This window comes from Aedes aegypti, chromosome 1 (genome assembly GCF_002204515.2).
Source record: "Aedes aegypti strain LVP_AGWG chromosome 1, AaegL5.0 Primary Assembly, whole genome shotgun sequence".
Taxonomy (NCBI): domain Eukaryota; kingdom Metazoa; phylum Arthropoda; class Insecta; order Diptera; family Culicidae; genus Aedes; species Aedes aegypti.
This window is the reverse complement of record NC_035107.1, coordinates 57,776,426-57,795,223: the sequence shown is the minus strand read 5'-3', so window position 1 is coordinate 57,795,223 and position 18,798 is coordinate 57,776,426. Positions and strand designations below refer to the sequence as shown.

Sequence of the window (18,798 nt, the reverse complement as noted above, 5' to 3'; positions counted from 1 at the left end):
CAATCACATATTCACTAGACTCTCGGCAAGTCTAAAAACATGCGAAGAAATGTCGTGTTGCTGCAACCAACCTTGACAGTCGGTAAAACGGTTGTATCAACTTAAGTCGGTTTGACTAACTTGGGGGCGGAGTCAATGTTGGTCAAACCGTCTGAGCGTCTGTGGGGTGCATTATGTGCTATAATTTTTTTTTAGCTTCTGCAAGGAACTTGGAGGTCTTTGTTTCGTTTTTGGTAAACGCGCAGCTATTCGGCAAGATCAAGCTGGGGGTAGTTGGTTCAAATCCCACCAGTCGCGGATTTTTTCGGGTTGGAAATTTTCTCGACATCCCATGGTATGGCATAGAGTATCTTCATACCTGCCACACGATATACACATGCAAAAATGGTCGATTGGCGAAGAAAGCTCTTAGTAAATAGCTGTGGAAGTGCTGAAAAGAACACTAAAGCTAGATATGCTGTTACGCTCAAGAAAAGTAACAATTTCTGCGTAAGAAATGGTCAAGAAGTTTTCTACAGTGAGCTCCATTTGAATTGACATTTCTTTTCAACTGCGTACTGCGATCAAAGAAAAATGCTTTTCTTAAGCATTTCTTGCAAGAAATTTCCCATGCATCGAGATAGGCGACTATTTTTCTGTTGAAGTGCATACTTTCCATAAGCTGAGAAGAAAGTTAAAATACTAAGCGTCTTTCCCAGTGGGGACGTAACGCCTGAAAGAAAAAAAAACAATGAAAATTGAATATTTTAGAAAACTTCTACCGCACAAATGCCATAGAACAATAAGAAAATATTTTAGAAATATGGGCTTTGAAAATATTGGCGCAAAACGTCAAATACAGTCAACTCTCCTGTATTCGATATTCCGTTTCTCGATATTGAGTTAGAGAACCATAGTAAAATTCGGTTTCATGGTTACTCGATGGTCCCTTAGATCGCAGTTGCACTCGTTTTGTATTCTGTAACTTGATATCTCCCTAACTCGATGGTTCCTTCAATATCGAATTATGGAGAGTTTACTAAGACAATTTTATCAATAATGACAATTTTTCATAAATTGATCTGGCGGAACCTCGAAATGCTTCTTTTAGAAAGTTGATTTGTTTTATAAACATGAGAATGGAGTACAATGACTTTTCGAACATAGTTTATTCTTCTGGGTCACCCTAATTTCCACCCGCATCCGATGTAACTATTCTCTCTATCTCTCTCTCTCCCCCCACGTGCAGGATTATCTACAGCACCAAAAGTCACCGATATTCAACCGGAGGCGTTCGTCGTCGATAAGCGTGGCGCGACCCACTCCGGACCTGTATCGGTTCCTGAAGACGGAGATTCCATCGCAGCAGCCTCTGTCGCCCGGTGCGAGGTGAGTGTTCAATATTAATGCGAATTACATGTCAAACATCTGCACCTACATGTGGGCAAGAGCTCTTCCAGAAGCTGTACAACGTCAGGTCAGCCCCCTCAGGGCGATAAATAGCACGCCCGGATGCCATCACGAAAAGCAAACGAAGGGGGTTTTCTTCCATGGGCGTAGCCCATTCGGGGGGTGGGGGCGACATCAATTACCGAATTTCTCACAAGACGGCAATCGATTATTCTTTTCCTTTCCTCCACACGCTCATAAAAAAGATACAAAGAAAAGGGACTGTCAAAAATGAACATGAACATGAACGTTTTCGAAATCAGACAATGGATCGAGGCACGAGTTCACTATTTGACGTCGTTAATTACGTGACCATGGCAACGAGTGAATTCGGCACCGCTCAAACGTCAAATCCATGAACTCGTGCATCGATCCATGGACCGATGTACGAGTTCATTATTTGACGTTTGAGCGGTGCCGTGTTATTTATGTGGCCATGGTAACAAGTGAATTCGGCACCGCTCAAACGTCAAATTAGTGAACTCGTGCATCGGTCCATGGACCAATGCATGAGTTCATTAATTTGACGTTTGAGCAGTGCCAAATTCACTTGTTTCCATAGTCTAAAACGTCATAAAGTGAATCCGTGCATAGGTCGAATCAACATGTAAACATGATCTAGTTCACCATGTATTTTTGCTTGATCTCGAGTTTATGACAGCTGTTCACGTATTCGAGAACGGATTGTTTCTGCAATAAAGCTTTAGTAAAGATCTTGGTGCTGCGGTCTGACTCAATTTGCTTGTCAAGCGGGAGCCTGATTGTCGGAGCCAAACATTCCAGATTGTGGTTATGTTACTTGTGAGAGAATAATGTGATCTCGTGAGAAAGTATTGTAATGTCAGAGATAAAAAATATATTTATTTTTGTTATTTTCTTTATATTGCAACAAATTGTTTAATAGTCTAAATATTATTTAAGACTTATTTCAACAACAGTGTACCTAATATTCACACAAGGATAAATACTTGACACTCCATGCGCAACATTTTGTCGGTTGAGTATTTCTTCTCCTTTTGGCTTTTGGCCACCCAAATAATCTTTATAATTGAAGCGTTCGAGATGCTGACGCTATCGGTGTTTCCGAAATTGATTAATCAGAATCGTCGTTTTCGATGTTATTCGGTTTGATGCTAGGAATCGAGTTTATACATCTTATTAGCCCACCTTCTTGATTGAGGGGGTATGCTACGGCCGGAATAATAAAACCATCGACATGATCCTTTCAATTGCTCCTCCGGCAACTTTTGAACGAACTCAGCGTTGTAATCCGAAGGCACAGTCACATAAAAATGAAATAGATCCACGAACTCCTAGCAGACCCACTATTAGCCGATTTCACAATGAGAAAGTCATTCGAGCTAGGACGCATTCAAGCTCTCCAGAGAGAGATCAGAGAGCGAAATTTGATAAACAGAAAACTCAAAGTGACGTTTGAGGTACTAATACGACAAACTCAATTCTTCACAAGAAGCATGTTTCAAGATTTGCTTGAAAATAAAAAGGGATTCAATTCGCAGCACCCAGGTAAAGATGTGGTCAGGACAATTTTCGCCTGTTAGAGGAAGTGTCAATTTCGTCTAAAAGGCAGAGGTTTCTCGCGTGTCTTTTCAAACGAATCTATCAATCATGAAGAGACTCTGTTTCCCTTCTTTCTCTTCAATAGAGTCCTAAAATTTTTGATAAATTCTTGATTTTATTAAATAACACGATAGAGCGTGTTCTTGCTACTTCTTGAGTAAATTTTCCTGCTCAAATAACGGCTATATAATATTTAAACTTTAATCAATAAAATGGGTCTAAATATGAACCTTAGCGTTTGGTAATAAAATCGAGACAAAGCTTTCAAAGTTTGCCGGTCTCTCAAAAATTAAACTAAAGTTTATACAAAATTTATTTTCCGTCTATCAGGGGGGGATGGTTGCGACGCACCCCACTGGCCACCCTCATGGTTGTTTCGGTTCGATTCGCTCGCATTGTGCATTTTCATGAAGTCTTGTACTTTCGGGAATTATGTGTGTACGTAACAGCATTAGAGTAGGCGCATATTCACTGGAAGCAACATTTATCAGCCTTGGTTGCCTTCTCGATCGAAAGGAGGCATGTTTTCCGTGGAAACCCAACCGATTTAGCATCGTTATCCGTTTCGAAAACCAAGCAAGCTGATGGTTTTCCCCCCATTTACGTAATTCCAGTTCAGTGCGTCAATCTCGGCGGTGGTACCAGAACAAAGCATGACATTGTATTTATGTTTGGCGACGAGCGCCGAGGGGCCTACTGCGTTTTGGCGCGATGATTCATGACGGGCAGCTGATAGCGGGCACGCGGGGGGATGGAAACAAGCGCGCTATTTTTGTACCGATGCAAAATGCCCTTCCGCGTTTTGTTGGGGCCTCCGAAAAACCGTTTGTTTGTAGTCTAAAATTGGATCACGTTTTCGCTGTCAGGTGGTTGATTCGAAAGCGATCGGTTGTTTTCTAGGTTACGGAATTTGGGTGAAATCTGTTTACTTGTCTAGATTGGTAAACAAGAGGCTTGGCATATAATGTACTGTTGGAGAATTTGACAGTACACCCATTACAGAAACTAATAATAGTGCAATTCCGTTGCATGTCGGCCTACTTTTTATCGAAACAACATAAGCCATTCTGCTGATGTCTGGGTTCGATTCCCGGTCGGTACGGGATCTTCTCGTAATGGAAATTTTCTTGACTTCCCTGGGCATAGAGTATCATCGTACCTGTTACACGATATACAAATGCGAAAATGGCAACTTCGAATTTGTGGAAGTGCTCATTGAACACTAAGCTGAGAAGCAGGCTTTGTCCCAGTCAGGACGTAATGACAAGAAGAAGAAGAACGACAGTTTTCGAAATTTCAAAAATGTTGCATCTTATTTTATGTCTTCCATTTATTGATCATTTTCAATAATTTATACAAAGTTATGAGATTTTACAGTGTTAATTCAAAAAAGTAATTAGTTTTCTATTTAATTAGCTAAAAGACCCAGTAAACACAAATTCGTATACGAATTACGCATATGAGTACAAATGTGGAGGCGATATACGTGTATGCGCCATTAGGCTGCATTCAATATGTACGTATATCGCCTCCAAATTTGTAGTCATATATCCTATTATGTACGATCGTGTGTTCACTGAAGAATTGCCAAAAATTTGTTAGAAAGTTTTTTCTCTATGAAGTGGATAGGAACTTCAGAAGAATGTCTCTTGAATATTTTTCCGGACGTTAAGGGTTCTTGAAGGATTTACTCGAGCTGTTACATCAAAGAACGCCGGTCCCGGCAGGCACTTCTTAACAAACCACCAATGTCTTTTCTAAAAATGTGAGTCATTTTTTCCTGAAGCTTTCCTGAAGAATTCTCAATTTCGAGCTATTCTAATAAAAATTTAAGAAATCCAGCAAAAAATAAGTCAGGAATTCCTCTAAGGTACACATTACATTTTGGAGGAGTTTCTAATGCTATCCTAGAAAAACAAGTCCTGAATGAATCTAAGAATGCTCCGATTTCATGAGATTCTTGGGATGATTTCGCTTGCGATTCACCCAGGAATTCTTCATTAGTTTCTGTAGAAACTTATTCTTGTAAGTATATTTTTCATGTTCAGAGAATTGGAGTAGATTTTTTCATGATTTTTTTCCTAACACCCTAGATATCACAAAAAATCTACTGAATTCGACTAGTGTTTCCAACAATTTCTGCGATTAAAATAAAATAAAATGAATAAAATATATTAGTAATTTGTAGAAAAACAGACAAAATGAACCATAAGCTGATTTGAACTATAATAATGCGGAACACGTTTTAGCATAGCATAGCATAGCATAGCATAGACTGACTGTACATGTCAATGGTTGCTACTCCGTGATTGATCGGAACTGGTAAGAATTTCACTACGATCCAAATGAATAAGAGATAGGAGTTTCCGCTTACTCTCGAAGTGCAATTTTAGCAGATCTAATATTATTGATCAATAACGGCGCCGGCCAAGACCTTACAGTCAGTTGGGATGGGGATGGGGAAGGAATGTTAGGGTGTAATGATTGTTGCTTCTAGAGACCGAGAATACCTCTGCATCTCCACAATCACCACGGGAAGGGTGTTTATTAGTGAGGGAGGAAAAGATCTGGGAGTCACCTCTGGTCCGTGATGCGATCCATGGACAAGAGGGGAAATATACGACTTATATTTAAAGCTAGTTTTGTATTCTTGTTTCGAGAAGTTTTTGGTAGAAGATTTAAAAAAATACGTCAACATCTATAATGTCGAACAATTCAAAAGAAGTTATTATTAATAGCGAAAACTGAGAATTATATGTATATATTTTAAATCATATGAAACAGGAATAATGCCGACACTTATAGTGACGAACCATATATAGTTTATTTGAAAATTACATATGAGTATAACTGTGCATTTTTGTCTCGAGATGGTAGAAGTTTCAAAATATACGTCAACATTCACAATGTCGAACAATTCAAAAGATATTTTAATAATGTCAAAAAGAGAACAATATATGTATATTAAAGTATTGCTGTTTGCGTTTGACGTGCAAATACAGTCTAACTGAACTTCAAATGCGGTAACATCAAGTAACCAAAGGATACTTAGCAACCATGATGCATATCACCGCCAACCTAGCAAAGAAAATCAAATTTTGACTTCGCCTTCCTTGTTTAAAATCTTACCGCATTTGGTGTTCCCGCATTTGATATTTGCATTTCAAATGCACACAACAATATAATGCCGACACTTATAGTGACAAACCATACAAAGTTTGTTTCAATATTACATAAAGGTTACGCTTTCAAGAAAAAATGTGTTATCATAAGCATGAAACGAACTCATCAGTTGGTAATCCATCCTCGACTGAACACAAATATCTCTTCGCACTCACACAGTGCGAACAGAAAAACTTCTTGGCGTCCCGAAAACAAACCGTCTTGCTTAGGCTTTCTCAAATACCTACCCAGTAAGACGCGTGTAAACAAGAAAAAAAGAAGTTCTTCGTTGACGAAAACACGCGCGAAACCGAGAACAAAACCTCCCCGACGACGCAAAAATCGAACCGTCCCGCTTGGGCTTCACGAAGCACTCCAATAATGCGGAACACGTTTTTGTCTCAAAACTCGGAATTGTACTCCTAATGTATATTTAGAATACCAAAATATTATCTAATCTATCTGAAAAATGTTTTTGCATTTCTAGAACATGGTACTAATTATCTATTCTGGTGGCATTTTCTTAGCGTTAGCGTTAGCGTTAGCGTAGCGTTAGCGTTAGCGTTAGCGTAGTCACGGTATACTTCGTAGATTGGATACTAGCAACATTCATGTCTCTTTTTAATAATCTCATCCTGACTACTTTCAAGAACAAGGCAGAGGAGTATACCTTGTTCAAATCATAAACAAGAATACTAAAAGCATGAATATCGCTATTCCCGGCCACGCCCATCTTTACCGTAACTAGGGATAGGGGAAGGAAATGTTGATGTAGCACTTACTTAATGAGAGGCCACCGACTCAGCGACACCCTCATAAGTGCTACGGAGTTGGAGGTTGGGGAAGGTATATTGTCAGGATTCGCCTAGAAAGCTGGCGATAGACCATAAATATTTGTTGTTTAAGCGTTTTCAAATTAATCTTTTGAATGCCGGCAATCAAAAGAGAAAACAATAGCTTATTTATAGTATAAATAGTATAAATAGTATTTCGCGAAATGCTTGTGGATTGTGCAGTAATATTTTTGCTCAATAACCAGTAAAAAGCAAAACCGATCCCTCCAGGGTCATCGGATTGTATAAAATAACGATACGCGTAAAAAAAATATCACGCCTATTGAAAAACTGTACTGGGCGGTACTGCATTTTTAGATAATCGAAAAACGAAAGGAAGCGCGTTCGAACTAAACTCCCTAGGATAACACAGTCGGTTTTTCTGCTCAAAATTATACGAAAAGCAGAATCGATCCCTCCAGGGTCATCGAACGGTTAAAAAGCATCCACAACCGATTGTTAGTTGCGTAACACCCGCCCGGACAGAATGCGCAATCTGAACATAATTGTCAAACTCCGAAAATAACATTTTCCGTTCAAGAAACGATCAGAAGTTCCACGACGCGGACAAAAACGATCCGGAAGGCTCACAAAAGAAAAAGTATCATAATGGAACAAACTCACCGGATTGATTCTCTAAATTTATGTGCTGCCTGTTACTTCCGGATGGTTCGGTGAACTTAGGGCAGCCAAAAACCAATAGTACTGAGGACACAAATCAAACAAATCACGTTTTCATTTTTCACTTTTCACTATTCCATTTCTGAATGAAAAAACTGTCCTGCTTGGGCTTCACGAAGCACTACCCAGCAAGACGCTCCAAAACAGAAAAAAAATCTCCAGCGACGAAAACACGCGCGAAACCGTGAGCCAAATCTATCGGACGACGCAAAACCGAACTGTCCTGCTTGGGCTTCACGAAGCACTCACTCAATATCGAACCCTTCACGTTTCTTGTGCAATTACAGCAGAAATACCACAGTAGTGATAGGGTCCTGTACCGCTGTGAATGTTTTTCGTTGCTGTTGTATCCTTATCTGAATTTTGACCCTATTCACAAATTGCTATGGAACCCCATGTTCGATGTTTCGTAAAGAGGATAAGCCCTTTTGGGTTTTTTTTTTGTTTAAACCTGTTCCACAACGGAACGGTCGAAAACAGATAAAAAAAAACAAAACTAAAAATATACGAGGCGAAGGTCTCATTCGCTTATCGGAGTTCTAGTTCTACAGTTCACTAACGCAATCCCGGTCTTGCTGTAAATCTGAATACAAAGATATAAAAGTGGACACGAGGTTGAGCTTGAGCTTGAGCTTGATTGGCCGCCCGTGGATGCTACTCCAGTATCGCCAGATCAGCTGCACTTACACAAGGAACCAACCGAATGACTGCTTGGGACTAACAGGCATCCTCAGTGTATAAGTACTGGTGATCTTCTATTTTTTAGACGAGAATGGTGCCTGCCACGTCAGAATGCAGACCAATGTGGGGAAGGGGGTGGAATTGATGATGCATTATACTGGCTCCCACGTAGACCGTATATACCACTACATCTACGCCAGTTCATGCGGGAGTGTTTGGATTGGGGGAAAGGCATGACAGAGACGTTTGCTTTTGTGGTTAGCAGACTGCCTATGAATTGGGCGTAAGGAAAGGCATGCGCGTGGAAGAATGGAAGCGTTAGGGAAACGGTATCTTGTCCGAATCTGGTTCTAGCATTTGCTATGAACGAATAGTTCGAGTGTGATAGATTTAAAATGGAAGATAGAAGCAAGTGAGAGATATACAACTTCAAAGTACGAGGAAAGGGACGGGCCTGGGATTGAACCCATGACCTTCTGCTTATGAAACAGAAGCGGTAGCCATCAGACCACCAACCCCGTCATACAATATAAAAGTGGACACGAGGTAGTAGGATAAAACGCGTGCATAGAAAAATTTAAGTTAACCTTTACGTGCGAGTGTTCGTTTTCTCCATTGCTGGCGCCCAAGGGTGGAAAAGGTCGGCAGAGTCCATTTTAACGTCGGTCTGGTGAGATCGTTCTAAGGTCGCTCTCTACTTTTCGCAGGTAGATATCGGAGAGTACGCAGGGATGCTTTTCTCAGTCTTAGAGAGGTCCATTTGTTCATAGCCGTTTATGTCGATTGCCGTGTTAATCCTGGTACAGTTGAGCGTTTGCTCAGAGGAGCATCAAGATGCCAAGATGCCACCATTTTCAGATTCAGGAGACCCAAATTTAGTAAATAGAAAATTTTTCATTGTCAAACCTGCTTCGTTATATGATGATCAATTTCGCCCCAGTGTGTCATTTTTATTTTTTGATATTGAAACTATTTTTTATGATATGTTAAATATTATTTCATGAAAAGTCGATTACATAAACTGATAAAGATCAATGAAGTACTGATTTTGTCGTAATTAATTTAACATTATTTGAATTCCGAAGGATAACACAACAAAAAGTTGTAAATCAGTGATCAATTTGCCCCCGGGTTACGGTACTTCTAAATGCGTACCTTCGGCTAAATGCGTTCCTTCAACTAGTCCGAATCGTGCTCTAAAATCGTGCAAAACCTTTACCGTTGTGTAGTAGATATACGATTTTTGGTAATAAAATATACCGAAACACTAGCATGTTTAAAAGCTGATTAAAAAAAAAAAAACAGAAGAAAACTGATACGATTAAAGCATGGTACGATGGTGTATAAATATTCCTTTAATATAAACTAATTAAAACAAAATACAAAACTTGAGTAGATAATATTTAAGCGTGTCTTATATCGAACCAGAGAACATAATTTGCTATACGAAAGAGAATCGGCAAACGGAAGAATGCGCGTTGTATGCGATTGAGCGCCTTATCTCTGCAGAGAGTGTGGCTGGTTGAGAAGAGGGGTGAAATTCGGATTTTAAAACAGATGACTATGTGAATGCTTCGGGTTAAAAGTAGAGCCGAGTGTGAGAGTGTAGGTAGATCGAATGACGAGTCGATGCTTCGGCTTGACAAACGAAAAGTGAGATGGAAGGTGCCCAATCTTCGGTTCGGTCGGTTTCGATAATAGCACGATAGTTCTTTGGTTGAGCTTTCAAAGAAGCAAACGAACCAAATGAACACGAAAAAAACGAAGCTGCTCGCAACTGATCTTTAGCATAGGGTCGTCGTCACTGCAATGTTGAGAGTTGAGCATTCTATTGGCAATTTTTATCGCGATAAGACGTGAACGGTGTTAATTCTTGATTATTGTACGTGTTAGAACTAAAGTTATTTATTTTAATAATATTCTTAACAAAAATAAATAACCGATTGTCATTTTACAAAAGTTCAGTCTATTATTCTATTTAATTAACATTGACGGAAATGTAAAAATGCTACACTGCCGGGAATCGCAAGTCAGGCCCATCTGCATTTTCGTCAAAATTGAGTTGAGTTCAGTTTTCAACAGCTCTATCAGCTGCACTAAAGAAATAATATGATTTGTTCGGAAAAATTAGCATAGCATAGCATAGCATAGCATAGACTGACTGTACATGTCAATGGTTGCTACTCCGTGATTGATCGGAACTGGTAAGAATTGTACTACGATCCAAATGAATAAGGGATGGGAGTTTCCGCTTACTCTCGAAGTGCAATTTTAGCAGATCTAATATTATTGATCAATAACGGCGCCGGCCAAGTCCTTACAGTCAGTTGGGATGGGGAAGGAATGTTAGGGTGTAATGATTGTTGCTTCTAGAGACCGAGAATACCTCTGCATCTCCACAATCACCACGGGAAGGGTGTTTATTAGTGAGGGAGGAAAAGATCTGGGAGTCACCTCTGGTCGGTGATGCGATCCATGGACAAGGGGGAAATATACGACTTATATTTAAAGCTAGTTTTGTATTTTTGTCTCGAGAAGTTTTTGGTTTTTAGAAACTTTAAAAAATACGTCAACATCTATAATGTCGAACAATTCAAAAGACGTTTTTATTAATGACGAAAATTGAAAATTACATGTATATATTTTAAATTATATGAAACAGAAATAATGCCGACACTTGTAGTGACGAACCATACATAGTTTGTTTGAAAATGACATATGAGTATTACTGTGCATTTTGTCTCGATATGGTAGAAGTTTTAAAAAATACGTCAACATTCACAATGTCGAACAATTCAAAAGATAATTTTCAATAATGTCAAAAAGAGAAAAATATATGTATATTGAAATTGAATAAGAAAATAGCATAATGCCGACACTTATAGTGACGAACCATACAAAGTTAGTTTTAATATTACATAAAAGTTACGCTTTCAAGAAAATATGTGTTATCATAAGCATGAAACGAACTCACCAGTAGGTAATCCATTCTCGACTGAACACAAAACTGACACTGTCAGCAAAACTTCTTGGCGTTCCGAAAACAAACCGTCTTGCTTGGGCCTTCCCAAATACCTACCCAGCAAGACGCTCAAAAACAGGAAAAAAAAAAAAAATTCTCCGGCGACGAAAACGCGCGAAATCGTGAGCAAAATCTAACGGACGACGCAAAACCGAACTGTTTTGCTTGGGCCTCACGAAGCACTACCCAGCAAGACGCTCCAAAACAGGAAAAAAAATTTCTCCGGCGACGAAAACGCGCGAAATCGTGAGCAAAATATAACGGACGACGCAAAACCGAACTGTCCTGCTTGGGCCTCACGAAGCACTACCCAGCAAGACGCTCAAAAACAGGAAAAAAAAAATTCTCCGGCGACGAAAACGCGCGAAATCGTGAGCAAAATCTAACGGACGACGCAAAACCGAACTGTCTTGCTTGGGCCTCACGAAGCACTACACAGCAAGACGCTCAAAAACAGGAAAAAAAAATTCTCCGGCGACGAAAACGCGCGAAATCGTGAGCAAAATCTAACGGACGACGCAAAACCGAACTGTCTTGCTTGGGCCTCACGAAGCACTACCCAGCAAGACGCTCCAAAACAGGAAAAAAAAAAAATTCTCCGGCGACGAAAACGCGCGAAATTGTGAGCAAAATATATCGGACGACGCAAAACCGAACTGTCCTGCTTGGGCCTCACGAAGCACTACCCAGCAAGACGCTCTAAAACAGGAAACACATTTCTCCGGCGACGAAAACGCGCGAAATCGTGAGCAAAATATAACGGACGACGCAAAACCGAACTGTCCTGCTTGGGCCTCACGAAGCACTACCCAGCAAGACGTTCCAAAACAGGAAAAAAATTTCTCCGGCGACGAAAACGCGCGAAATCGTGAGCAAAATATAACGGACGACGCAAAACCGAACTGTCCTGCTTGGGCCTCACGAAGCACTACCTCTATTCTGGTGGCATTTTCTTACACAGAAACTCCACGATCAAGTAATTACACACCCTATTTTATTTCAGGTGGTTTCATTACACATCATATTAAGCCTCGGGTGGTTCTCATTACATTAATGTCCCGATTTTGTCAGCCCCATGCTGAATTTAGGGTTGACAAAATCGGAAAAGAACTGAAATCGGGAAATTCTTTGTCGACTGGTTTCAAGGTTTATTTTAACTCAAGGACTTAGTTTTAATCTAAACATTGTGTTTTTTACTTCAATTTTCTATGTACCGTAATTCAAGGTAACATTGATCAGTTTCATGAATAATTATTGAAAATTTCCTATTTCAAAATTTTGGTCTTAGGATGATTGTATAGACGTGGTCAAGGACATAATTGACTTTATGCACCCAATATTGCCAGTATAGACGAGCTTACTCTGATTAAATAAATTTCAATTTTAAGGCTGACAAAATCGGCCAAAAAGGATGCTAAAATCGGGGGTAGACAATATCGGGTCAAAAAAGGTGCTAATATCGGGGGTACATAAAATCGGGGGTAGACAAAATCGAGGGCTGACAAAATCGGGTCATTACTGCATATACCCTGTTATTCTCAAGCGGTTTTCATCACACACATATTTTTTTCAGGTGGTTTTCATGGAAAAATATATTTTGTCGAATGGTTTTCATTTCACACCATATTTTTTCCGGATGGTTTTCATTACCAGGGCTGTGCATTTTCGGAACCATCATGTGAAAAACGAAAGCTTAGCTGTGTCGTTTTGATAATGCCGAACAACTGCGGTGCTTCGTTCTTCGTTTCACACACATTCGTTTCGTAATTCCACCGCTAGATTTCTTAGGAGATTTTTTCATGATTTTTACAGAGTATTTACTCCTCAGGAATTTCTCCAGGAAGGATCAGGAATTTTTCTAAGAATTCCTCCAGGTATTCCTCCAAATATTCCTCCAGGAATTTCATCAAATATTCTTGCAGGGGTTCGTTAAGAAATTCTTTCTGGACTTCGTTCAGGAATTCTTCCAGAAGTTCTTTATGGAATTCATCCAGGAGTTCCTGATGGAATTCATCCAGAAAATCCTTCAGGAATTCGTCCAGGAATTTGTCCAGGGATTACTCCAGGAGTTCATCCAGGCGTTCCTCCAAATATTTCTTTAGGAATTCCTCTAAATATTCTTCAAGGAATTTCTCATAATATTCCTCCAGGAATTCATCCAAGAGCTCCTCGAGGAATTTCTCCAGGAATGTCTCCAGGAGTTCCTTCAGGAATTCCTTCAGGAGTTCCTGCAGAAATTGTTCCAGGGGTTTCTTCAGCATTTCCTCCAGGAGTTCTTCCAATAATTCCTTAAGAAATTTCTCAAGGATTTTTTTCAGGGATTACTCCAGGAGTTCATCTAGGCATTCTTCCAAATATTTCTTCGGGAATTCCTCCAAATATTCCTCCAGGAATTCATCCAAGAGTTCCTCGAGAAATTTCTTCAGGAATGTCTCCAGGGGTTTCTTCAGCATTTCCTCCAGGAGTTCCTTCAAGATTTCTCACAGGAATTCCTCCAAAAGTTCATTCAGGAATTCCTGCAAGAGTTCCTTCAGGAAATCCTCCAGGTAATCCTCCAAATATCTATTCAGGAATTCCTCTGAATATTTTTCGTTTGTTTAGAAATTCATCCAGAAGTTTCTTCAGGAATTCGTCAATGAGTTTCTCCAGGGATTACTTCCGAAGTTCCTCCAGATTTTTTTTCCAGGAGTTCCTTCAGGAATTTCTCCAATAGTATTATATATCTAGGATTTCCTGCAGGAATCCCTCCAGAGGTTCCTTCAGAATATCCTCCAAGAGTTCCTCCAGAAATTCCTTTAGTTTTTTTTTCAGGGATTCCTCCAGAAGTTTCACTAGAGTATGGTATCCCTTAAGGGATTCTTTCAACAGTTTCTACAGGGATTTTCTCAGGATTTTTTTTTTCATAGATTTCTCAAGGAATTTCTGTATGGATTCCGCCAGGAATTCCTTCAGGAGTTCCTTCAGGGATTGCTCCAGCAGTTTCTCCAATTGGTTCTCCGGATATTTCTTTAGAATTTTCTCCGAGGTATCCTGGAGGATTTTTTATGGAATCTTTGAAAATAATCATGAAGGACTCCTTAACGAAAACTCTTGCATTCTCGAAGGAAAATCTGGAGGAATTCCAGAATAAATTTCGACGCTTTAGGGGTTTTCAGTGATTCGTATAGGATTTTTTCCACTCATTCCTTACTCCAATCCAAATATTCCTCCAGGGATTCCTGGAGGAATATTTGAAGAAAGGAATGAGTTGAAAAATTCCTATACGAATCACTGAAAACCCCTAAAAGGAATTGCTGTAGGAGCTCCTGCAGGAATACTTGGAAGAATTCATTAAGGAATTCCTGGAAAGGATTCGGAAGAGTACTTCTGGATTTATAACTTGAAAAATCTCTAGAGTAATCACTTGAAGAATTTCTGTATGCATCCGTGGAAGCATTCATCGGTCCTGGTATGTCTTTTAGATAGAAATCCCTGGAGATGGAAATCCATGAAAATCGTGCTGTAAGAGTTTCTGGAGGAATTTCAGGAAGAGGAAATCTCTGTAGAATCTGGAGGTATCCTTGAAGAAATCCCAACAAGACTACTTAGAAGAATTACTGAATTTATGCGAAAATCCCTGGAATAATTCCTGAAGAACTTTCAGGAGGCTTCTCCAGAAGAAATACTAGAAAAAATATCGAAAAAATCCCTTTAGGTGTTTTTTCTTTTAGAAATGACTGGAAAAATCCTTGGAGGAAATGCGTGCAGCACCATGGTCCTCCCCCATTCTGAGATGTATCCTGAATGAATTCTTGAAGTAATTTTGGCAGGAATACCTTCAGGAAATCCTGAAATTGTTGGCGGAATTCTGGAAGGAATCTTTTTAGGAATTAATAGGCGAGTCGCTGAAGGAATCATTGGAGATCTTCCTGGTGGTATCACCGAAGCAATTCTGATAGGAATCTCTGGAGGATTTCGTGAAGCATATTCTGGAGGATTTTCTAGACGATATCCTTAAGAAATTATTGGTGGATATCCAAAGAGAATCCCTCGAGGAATCCCTGAATGACCTTCTGGAAAAATCCCTAAAGGGACTCATAGAAGAAAGGGATTCCTTTGAGGTATTCTAAAAATCCCAGGAGGTAAACCCACCGAAACCATAGGAGGAATGGTCAGAGGAATCCTAGTTGGAATTCTCGGATTAATCCCTAGAGGGATTCTGCAGGAATTGCTTGATGAACTCGCGGAGGAATCTCCCTATACAAATCTTCGTACGAATCATTGAAATAATTTCCGTAGTAATCGTTGGAGGAATTATCGTTAAAAATCCTTTAGCAATTCCCGGATGTATTCACCGAAAGATGCTTCCCAATTTTCATTTATTATAGAATTTTTAAGATAATGATTTAGAAAATTTTCTCAGTGATTTTGTGAAGTTTTTTCATAAATGATTGAAACATTCAATACACAGTAGGATTTTTTGAAGGGTTTTTACTTGGATTTTTAACATTTTAACTCATGGGAGATTTCTTTGTGGAATTCTTTGAAGCATTTCTGATTTAATCCCTGAGGTATAATTAAAAATAATTCTGAAAAAAAACTCTTTTAAAATCGTCTAAAATGTACCTTAAATGATCTGGTTGTATTTTTGATCGAAAATCTTCAAAATATTTTATCAAGAATCCCTGAAGACATACCTCAGTTGAGAAATATTTGGCAGAATCAATTAATCAATTTCAATCTGCAGGCTTATGGATCAATGCACGAGTTCACTATTTGACGTTTGAGCGGTGCCGTGTTATTTACGTGACCATGGCAACGAGTGAATTCGGCACTGCTCAAACGTCAAATTAGTGAACTCGTGCATTGGTCCGTTGCCATGGTCACGTAAATAACGCGGCACCGCTCAAAAGTCAAATAGTGAACTCGTGCATCGGTTCATTGCAATAACAGAACCATTTGACAGTTTCGTCGTAGTGTGCGTGAAATCTCGCATCATGAAAACCCGGTATACGCATCGAGGTACGCCTACCGTTCATGTTATGTGAATGTGTTAGTGTGGCTCACAACGCTGTTAGACATCCGGTTGATTGAGTGATGAAAGACAAGCTTGACAGCTGGGGACTGAAAATGCTTTCAATGAAATTAAATTGTCCGGCCCTGTGCATTACACTCTATTTTTAGGGGGTTTTCATTGCACACCGTATTTGTTTAATTTGGAAGGTTTTCATTACGCATCCATTTACTTTTATCAAGGTGGTTTACATTACGCGCCTAAGGTTTTCTGATACACCTTTTCTATCAATCGTTTTTGTTATACACTGCATTGTGTATGAGCCGCTTTTTTAGTTAAAATATTCCGAGTGATTCTTCCCACCTTGGCTGAACAATAACCAATTGCAATAATAAGCTCCTGACAGGGTAGCCAGCGTAAATATTTAACTATCACAAGTGTCGTGGCTGTCAACCACCTTATAATACTCTAAGAATTACTCACAGACAGGGATTGAATCCTGAGAAAATTGAGAGAATCTCTCACGTATCGCTCTCTGTAACTATCATAACATGCTGCACATTATGAGAGACTGTTTATCGTATACTGCTACAACTTTGATCAGATTGGGGGGATAGCAGTAAATGATAAAACTCCTCTAAACATGCTCTAAACATGTGGGACACTATTGCTATTGGAAGTTCATGGATTGTTTATCGTGCCAGTAAAGAAAAACACCTATCCCCAACGGTAAACAAGCGAGAAAAATGGATTTTATCATCGCTCTCTCTTTGGGGCTCTCGCCCGCTGCTTCCATTTATCAGACTTGTTACACCTTACAATGACGATCGTGGACCGCAACGGATGGGATGTTTTTCTTTGCTTGCTTTGATCGTGCTTCATACTCAAATGAGAGCGAATTCTGCAATGCCTGCTCACAGAACACTATTATTATGGTAAGGATGGTAAGAAAGATAAGGAATATTGGATTTTCAAACATTTTTTGAACAAATTTTTAACCGCCCCACTACACACTCATATAAAGCCGATATCATATAGGAGAGGTGCGGTTCTAAGTATGTGTATGCTTGTATTAGTCACGAAAAATATGTTAACAAAACGATCAGCTGATGGTGACAACAGCCCAGCTAACAATTTGGTTCGCAGCTTACCATAAATGAAGTTATCTTCGGCAACTTCGTGAACTTTCGGCTCGTCGAAGTTGGCACCGCACAACTACCACTTTGAAACTGAAGTTGTCACAAATACTAATTTGAATGCTTGACCGCACCTTCTAATGTCCCACATTGATATAGAGCAGTGGTCACCAAACTGTGGCCCTCGAGAGCATTTTGTGAGGCCCGTGAACCGATTTTGAACATTAATGCAAGTGGCCTGCATGTAGTAAATTATTGGACACTATTTTAATTTATCCACGCTTAAACGAAGTTACACAATTAAGTACGATTCGCACTAAATTGAGCTCTTCTCAATTACACTTCATGTGTGTAACTCAACAAATTCTGGAAAAAACCTTTTCCTTTGTTCATTTATTTTGGTTTTCCGCAAAGTATATGACACAAGAAGATGATTCGCAATATGAGGCATCTCAATGTGACATGCATAATTTGTGAAAATGAAGCATAAAAAAGCACAAAATCAAAACTAACTCACATATGTAGTGGTCCAGAAAAGCCCGATTCTGTGTCAATTTGTTTTAAAGATTCCGTTCCGTTATTAAAATTACGTCCAGTTTGTTTGCTTTTCTACATGTCCAACAATCACATTCAATTTATCAGGAATTAATGAGGCATCAACTATATTTATCAGCTCAGAAATAGTTCGAACACTTTCTAACATTTCAAGGTTCATCAAATCTTGCATTTTTTTCGAAAAGAAAGCAGGCTACGAGCTTCGTAATTTCTTTTCATTTCTAAAAATTTCTTCTCTTCGCAGTAACTTCAACGTTCATCTTTTATGGCCTTAAAATGTGTCATTGTGATGAAGGAAAACTCAAATATTTCTCAAAAGTGTATCAGTTTTTAAGTTATAACTTGGTTGATAAAATTAAAATATTTCCCAAATTCAAAGAATTATTTAAATTCATGAGAATCCAGATGTTTGATGTCATCGACGCTGAAGAAACGTTGTGATCGTGATGTTCTATTAGGGAAAGCATTAAAGATCATAGAAATCTCATCTTCGTGTTTATAAAAAAAAAGATTCTTAAAAAAAGTCGTTAATATATATCCTCACATAACTTGCGGCCCGCATCATGATTTGAATGCATTGGAGTGGCCCGCCTAGTCAATTAGGTTGAGGAACACTGATATAGAGCATGCACACTCAAAGAATTTCTCATTAAAGAGATCCAAGGATGCAGTCATGGAGTGATTAATTTCAAAAACTCAGGAAAACAAAACTTTCAAGAGTTGTGT

At 39.2% G+C, this 18,798-nt stretch overlaps 1 protein-coding gene across 2 annotated transcripts in view; it reads left to right on the top strand.

Annotated features, from left to right (window-relative positions):
- Positions 1-18,798, top strand: part of LOC110681295 — a 532,644-nt gene that overhangs the window by 403,355 nt on the left and 110,491 nt on the right. For both annotated transcript variants that reach the window (XM_021857080.1, XM_021857129.1), the window contains exon 5: positions 1,229-1,368. In XM_021857080.1, the coding sequence (XP_021712772.1) occupies positions 1,229-1,368 (140 nt within the window). The remainder of the gene's footprint in view (positions 1-1,228; positions 1,369-18,798) is intronic.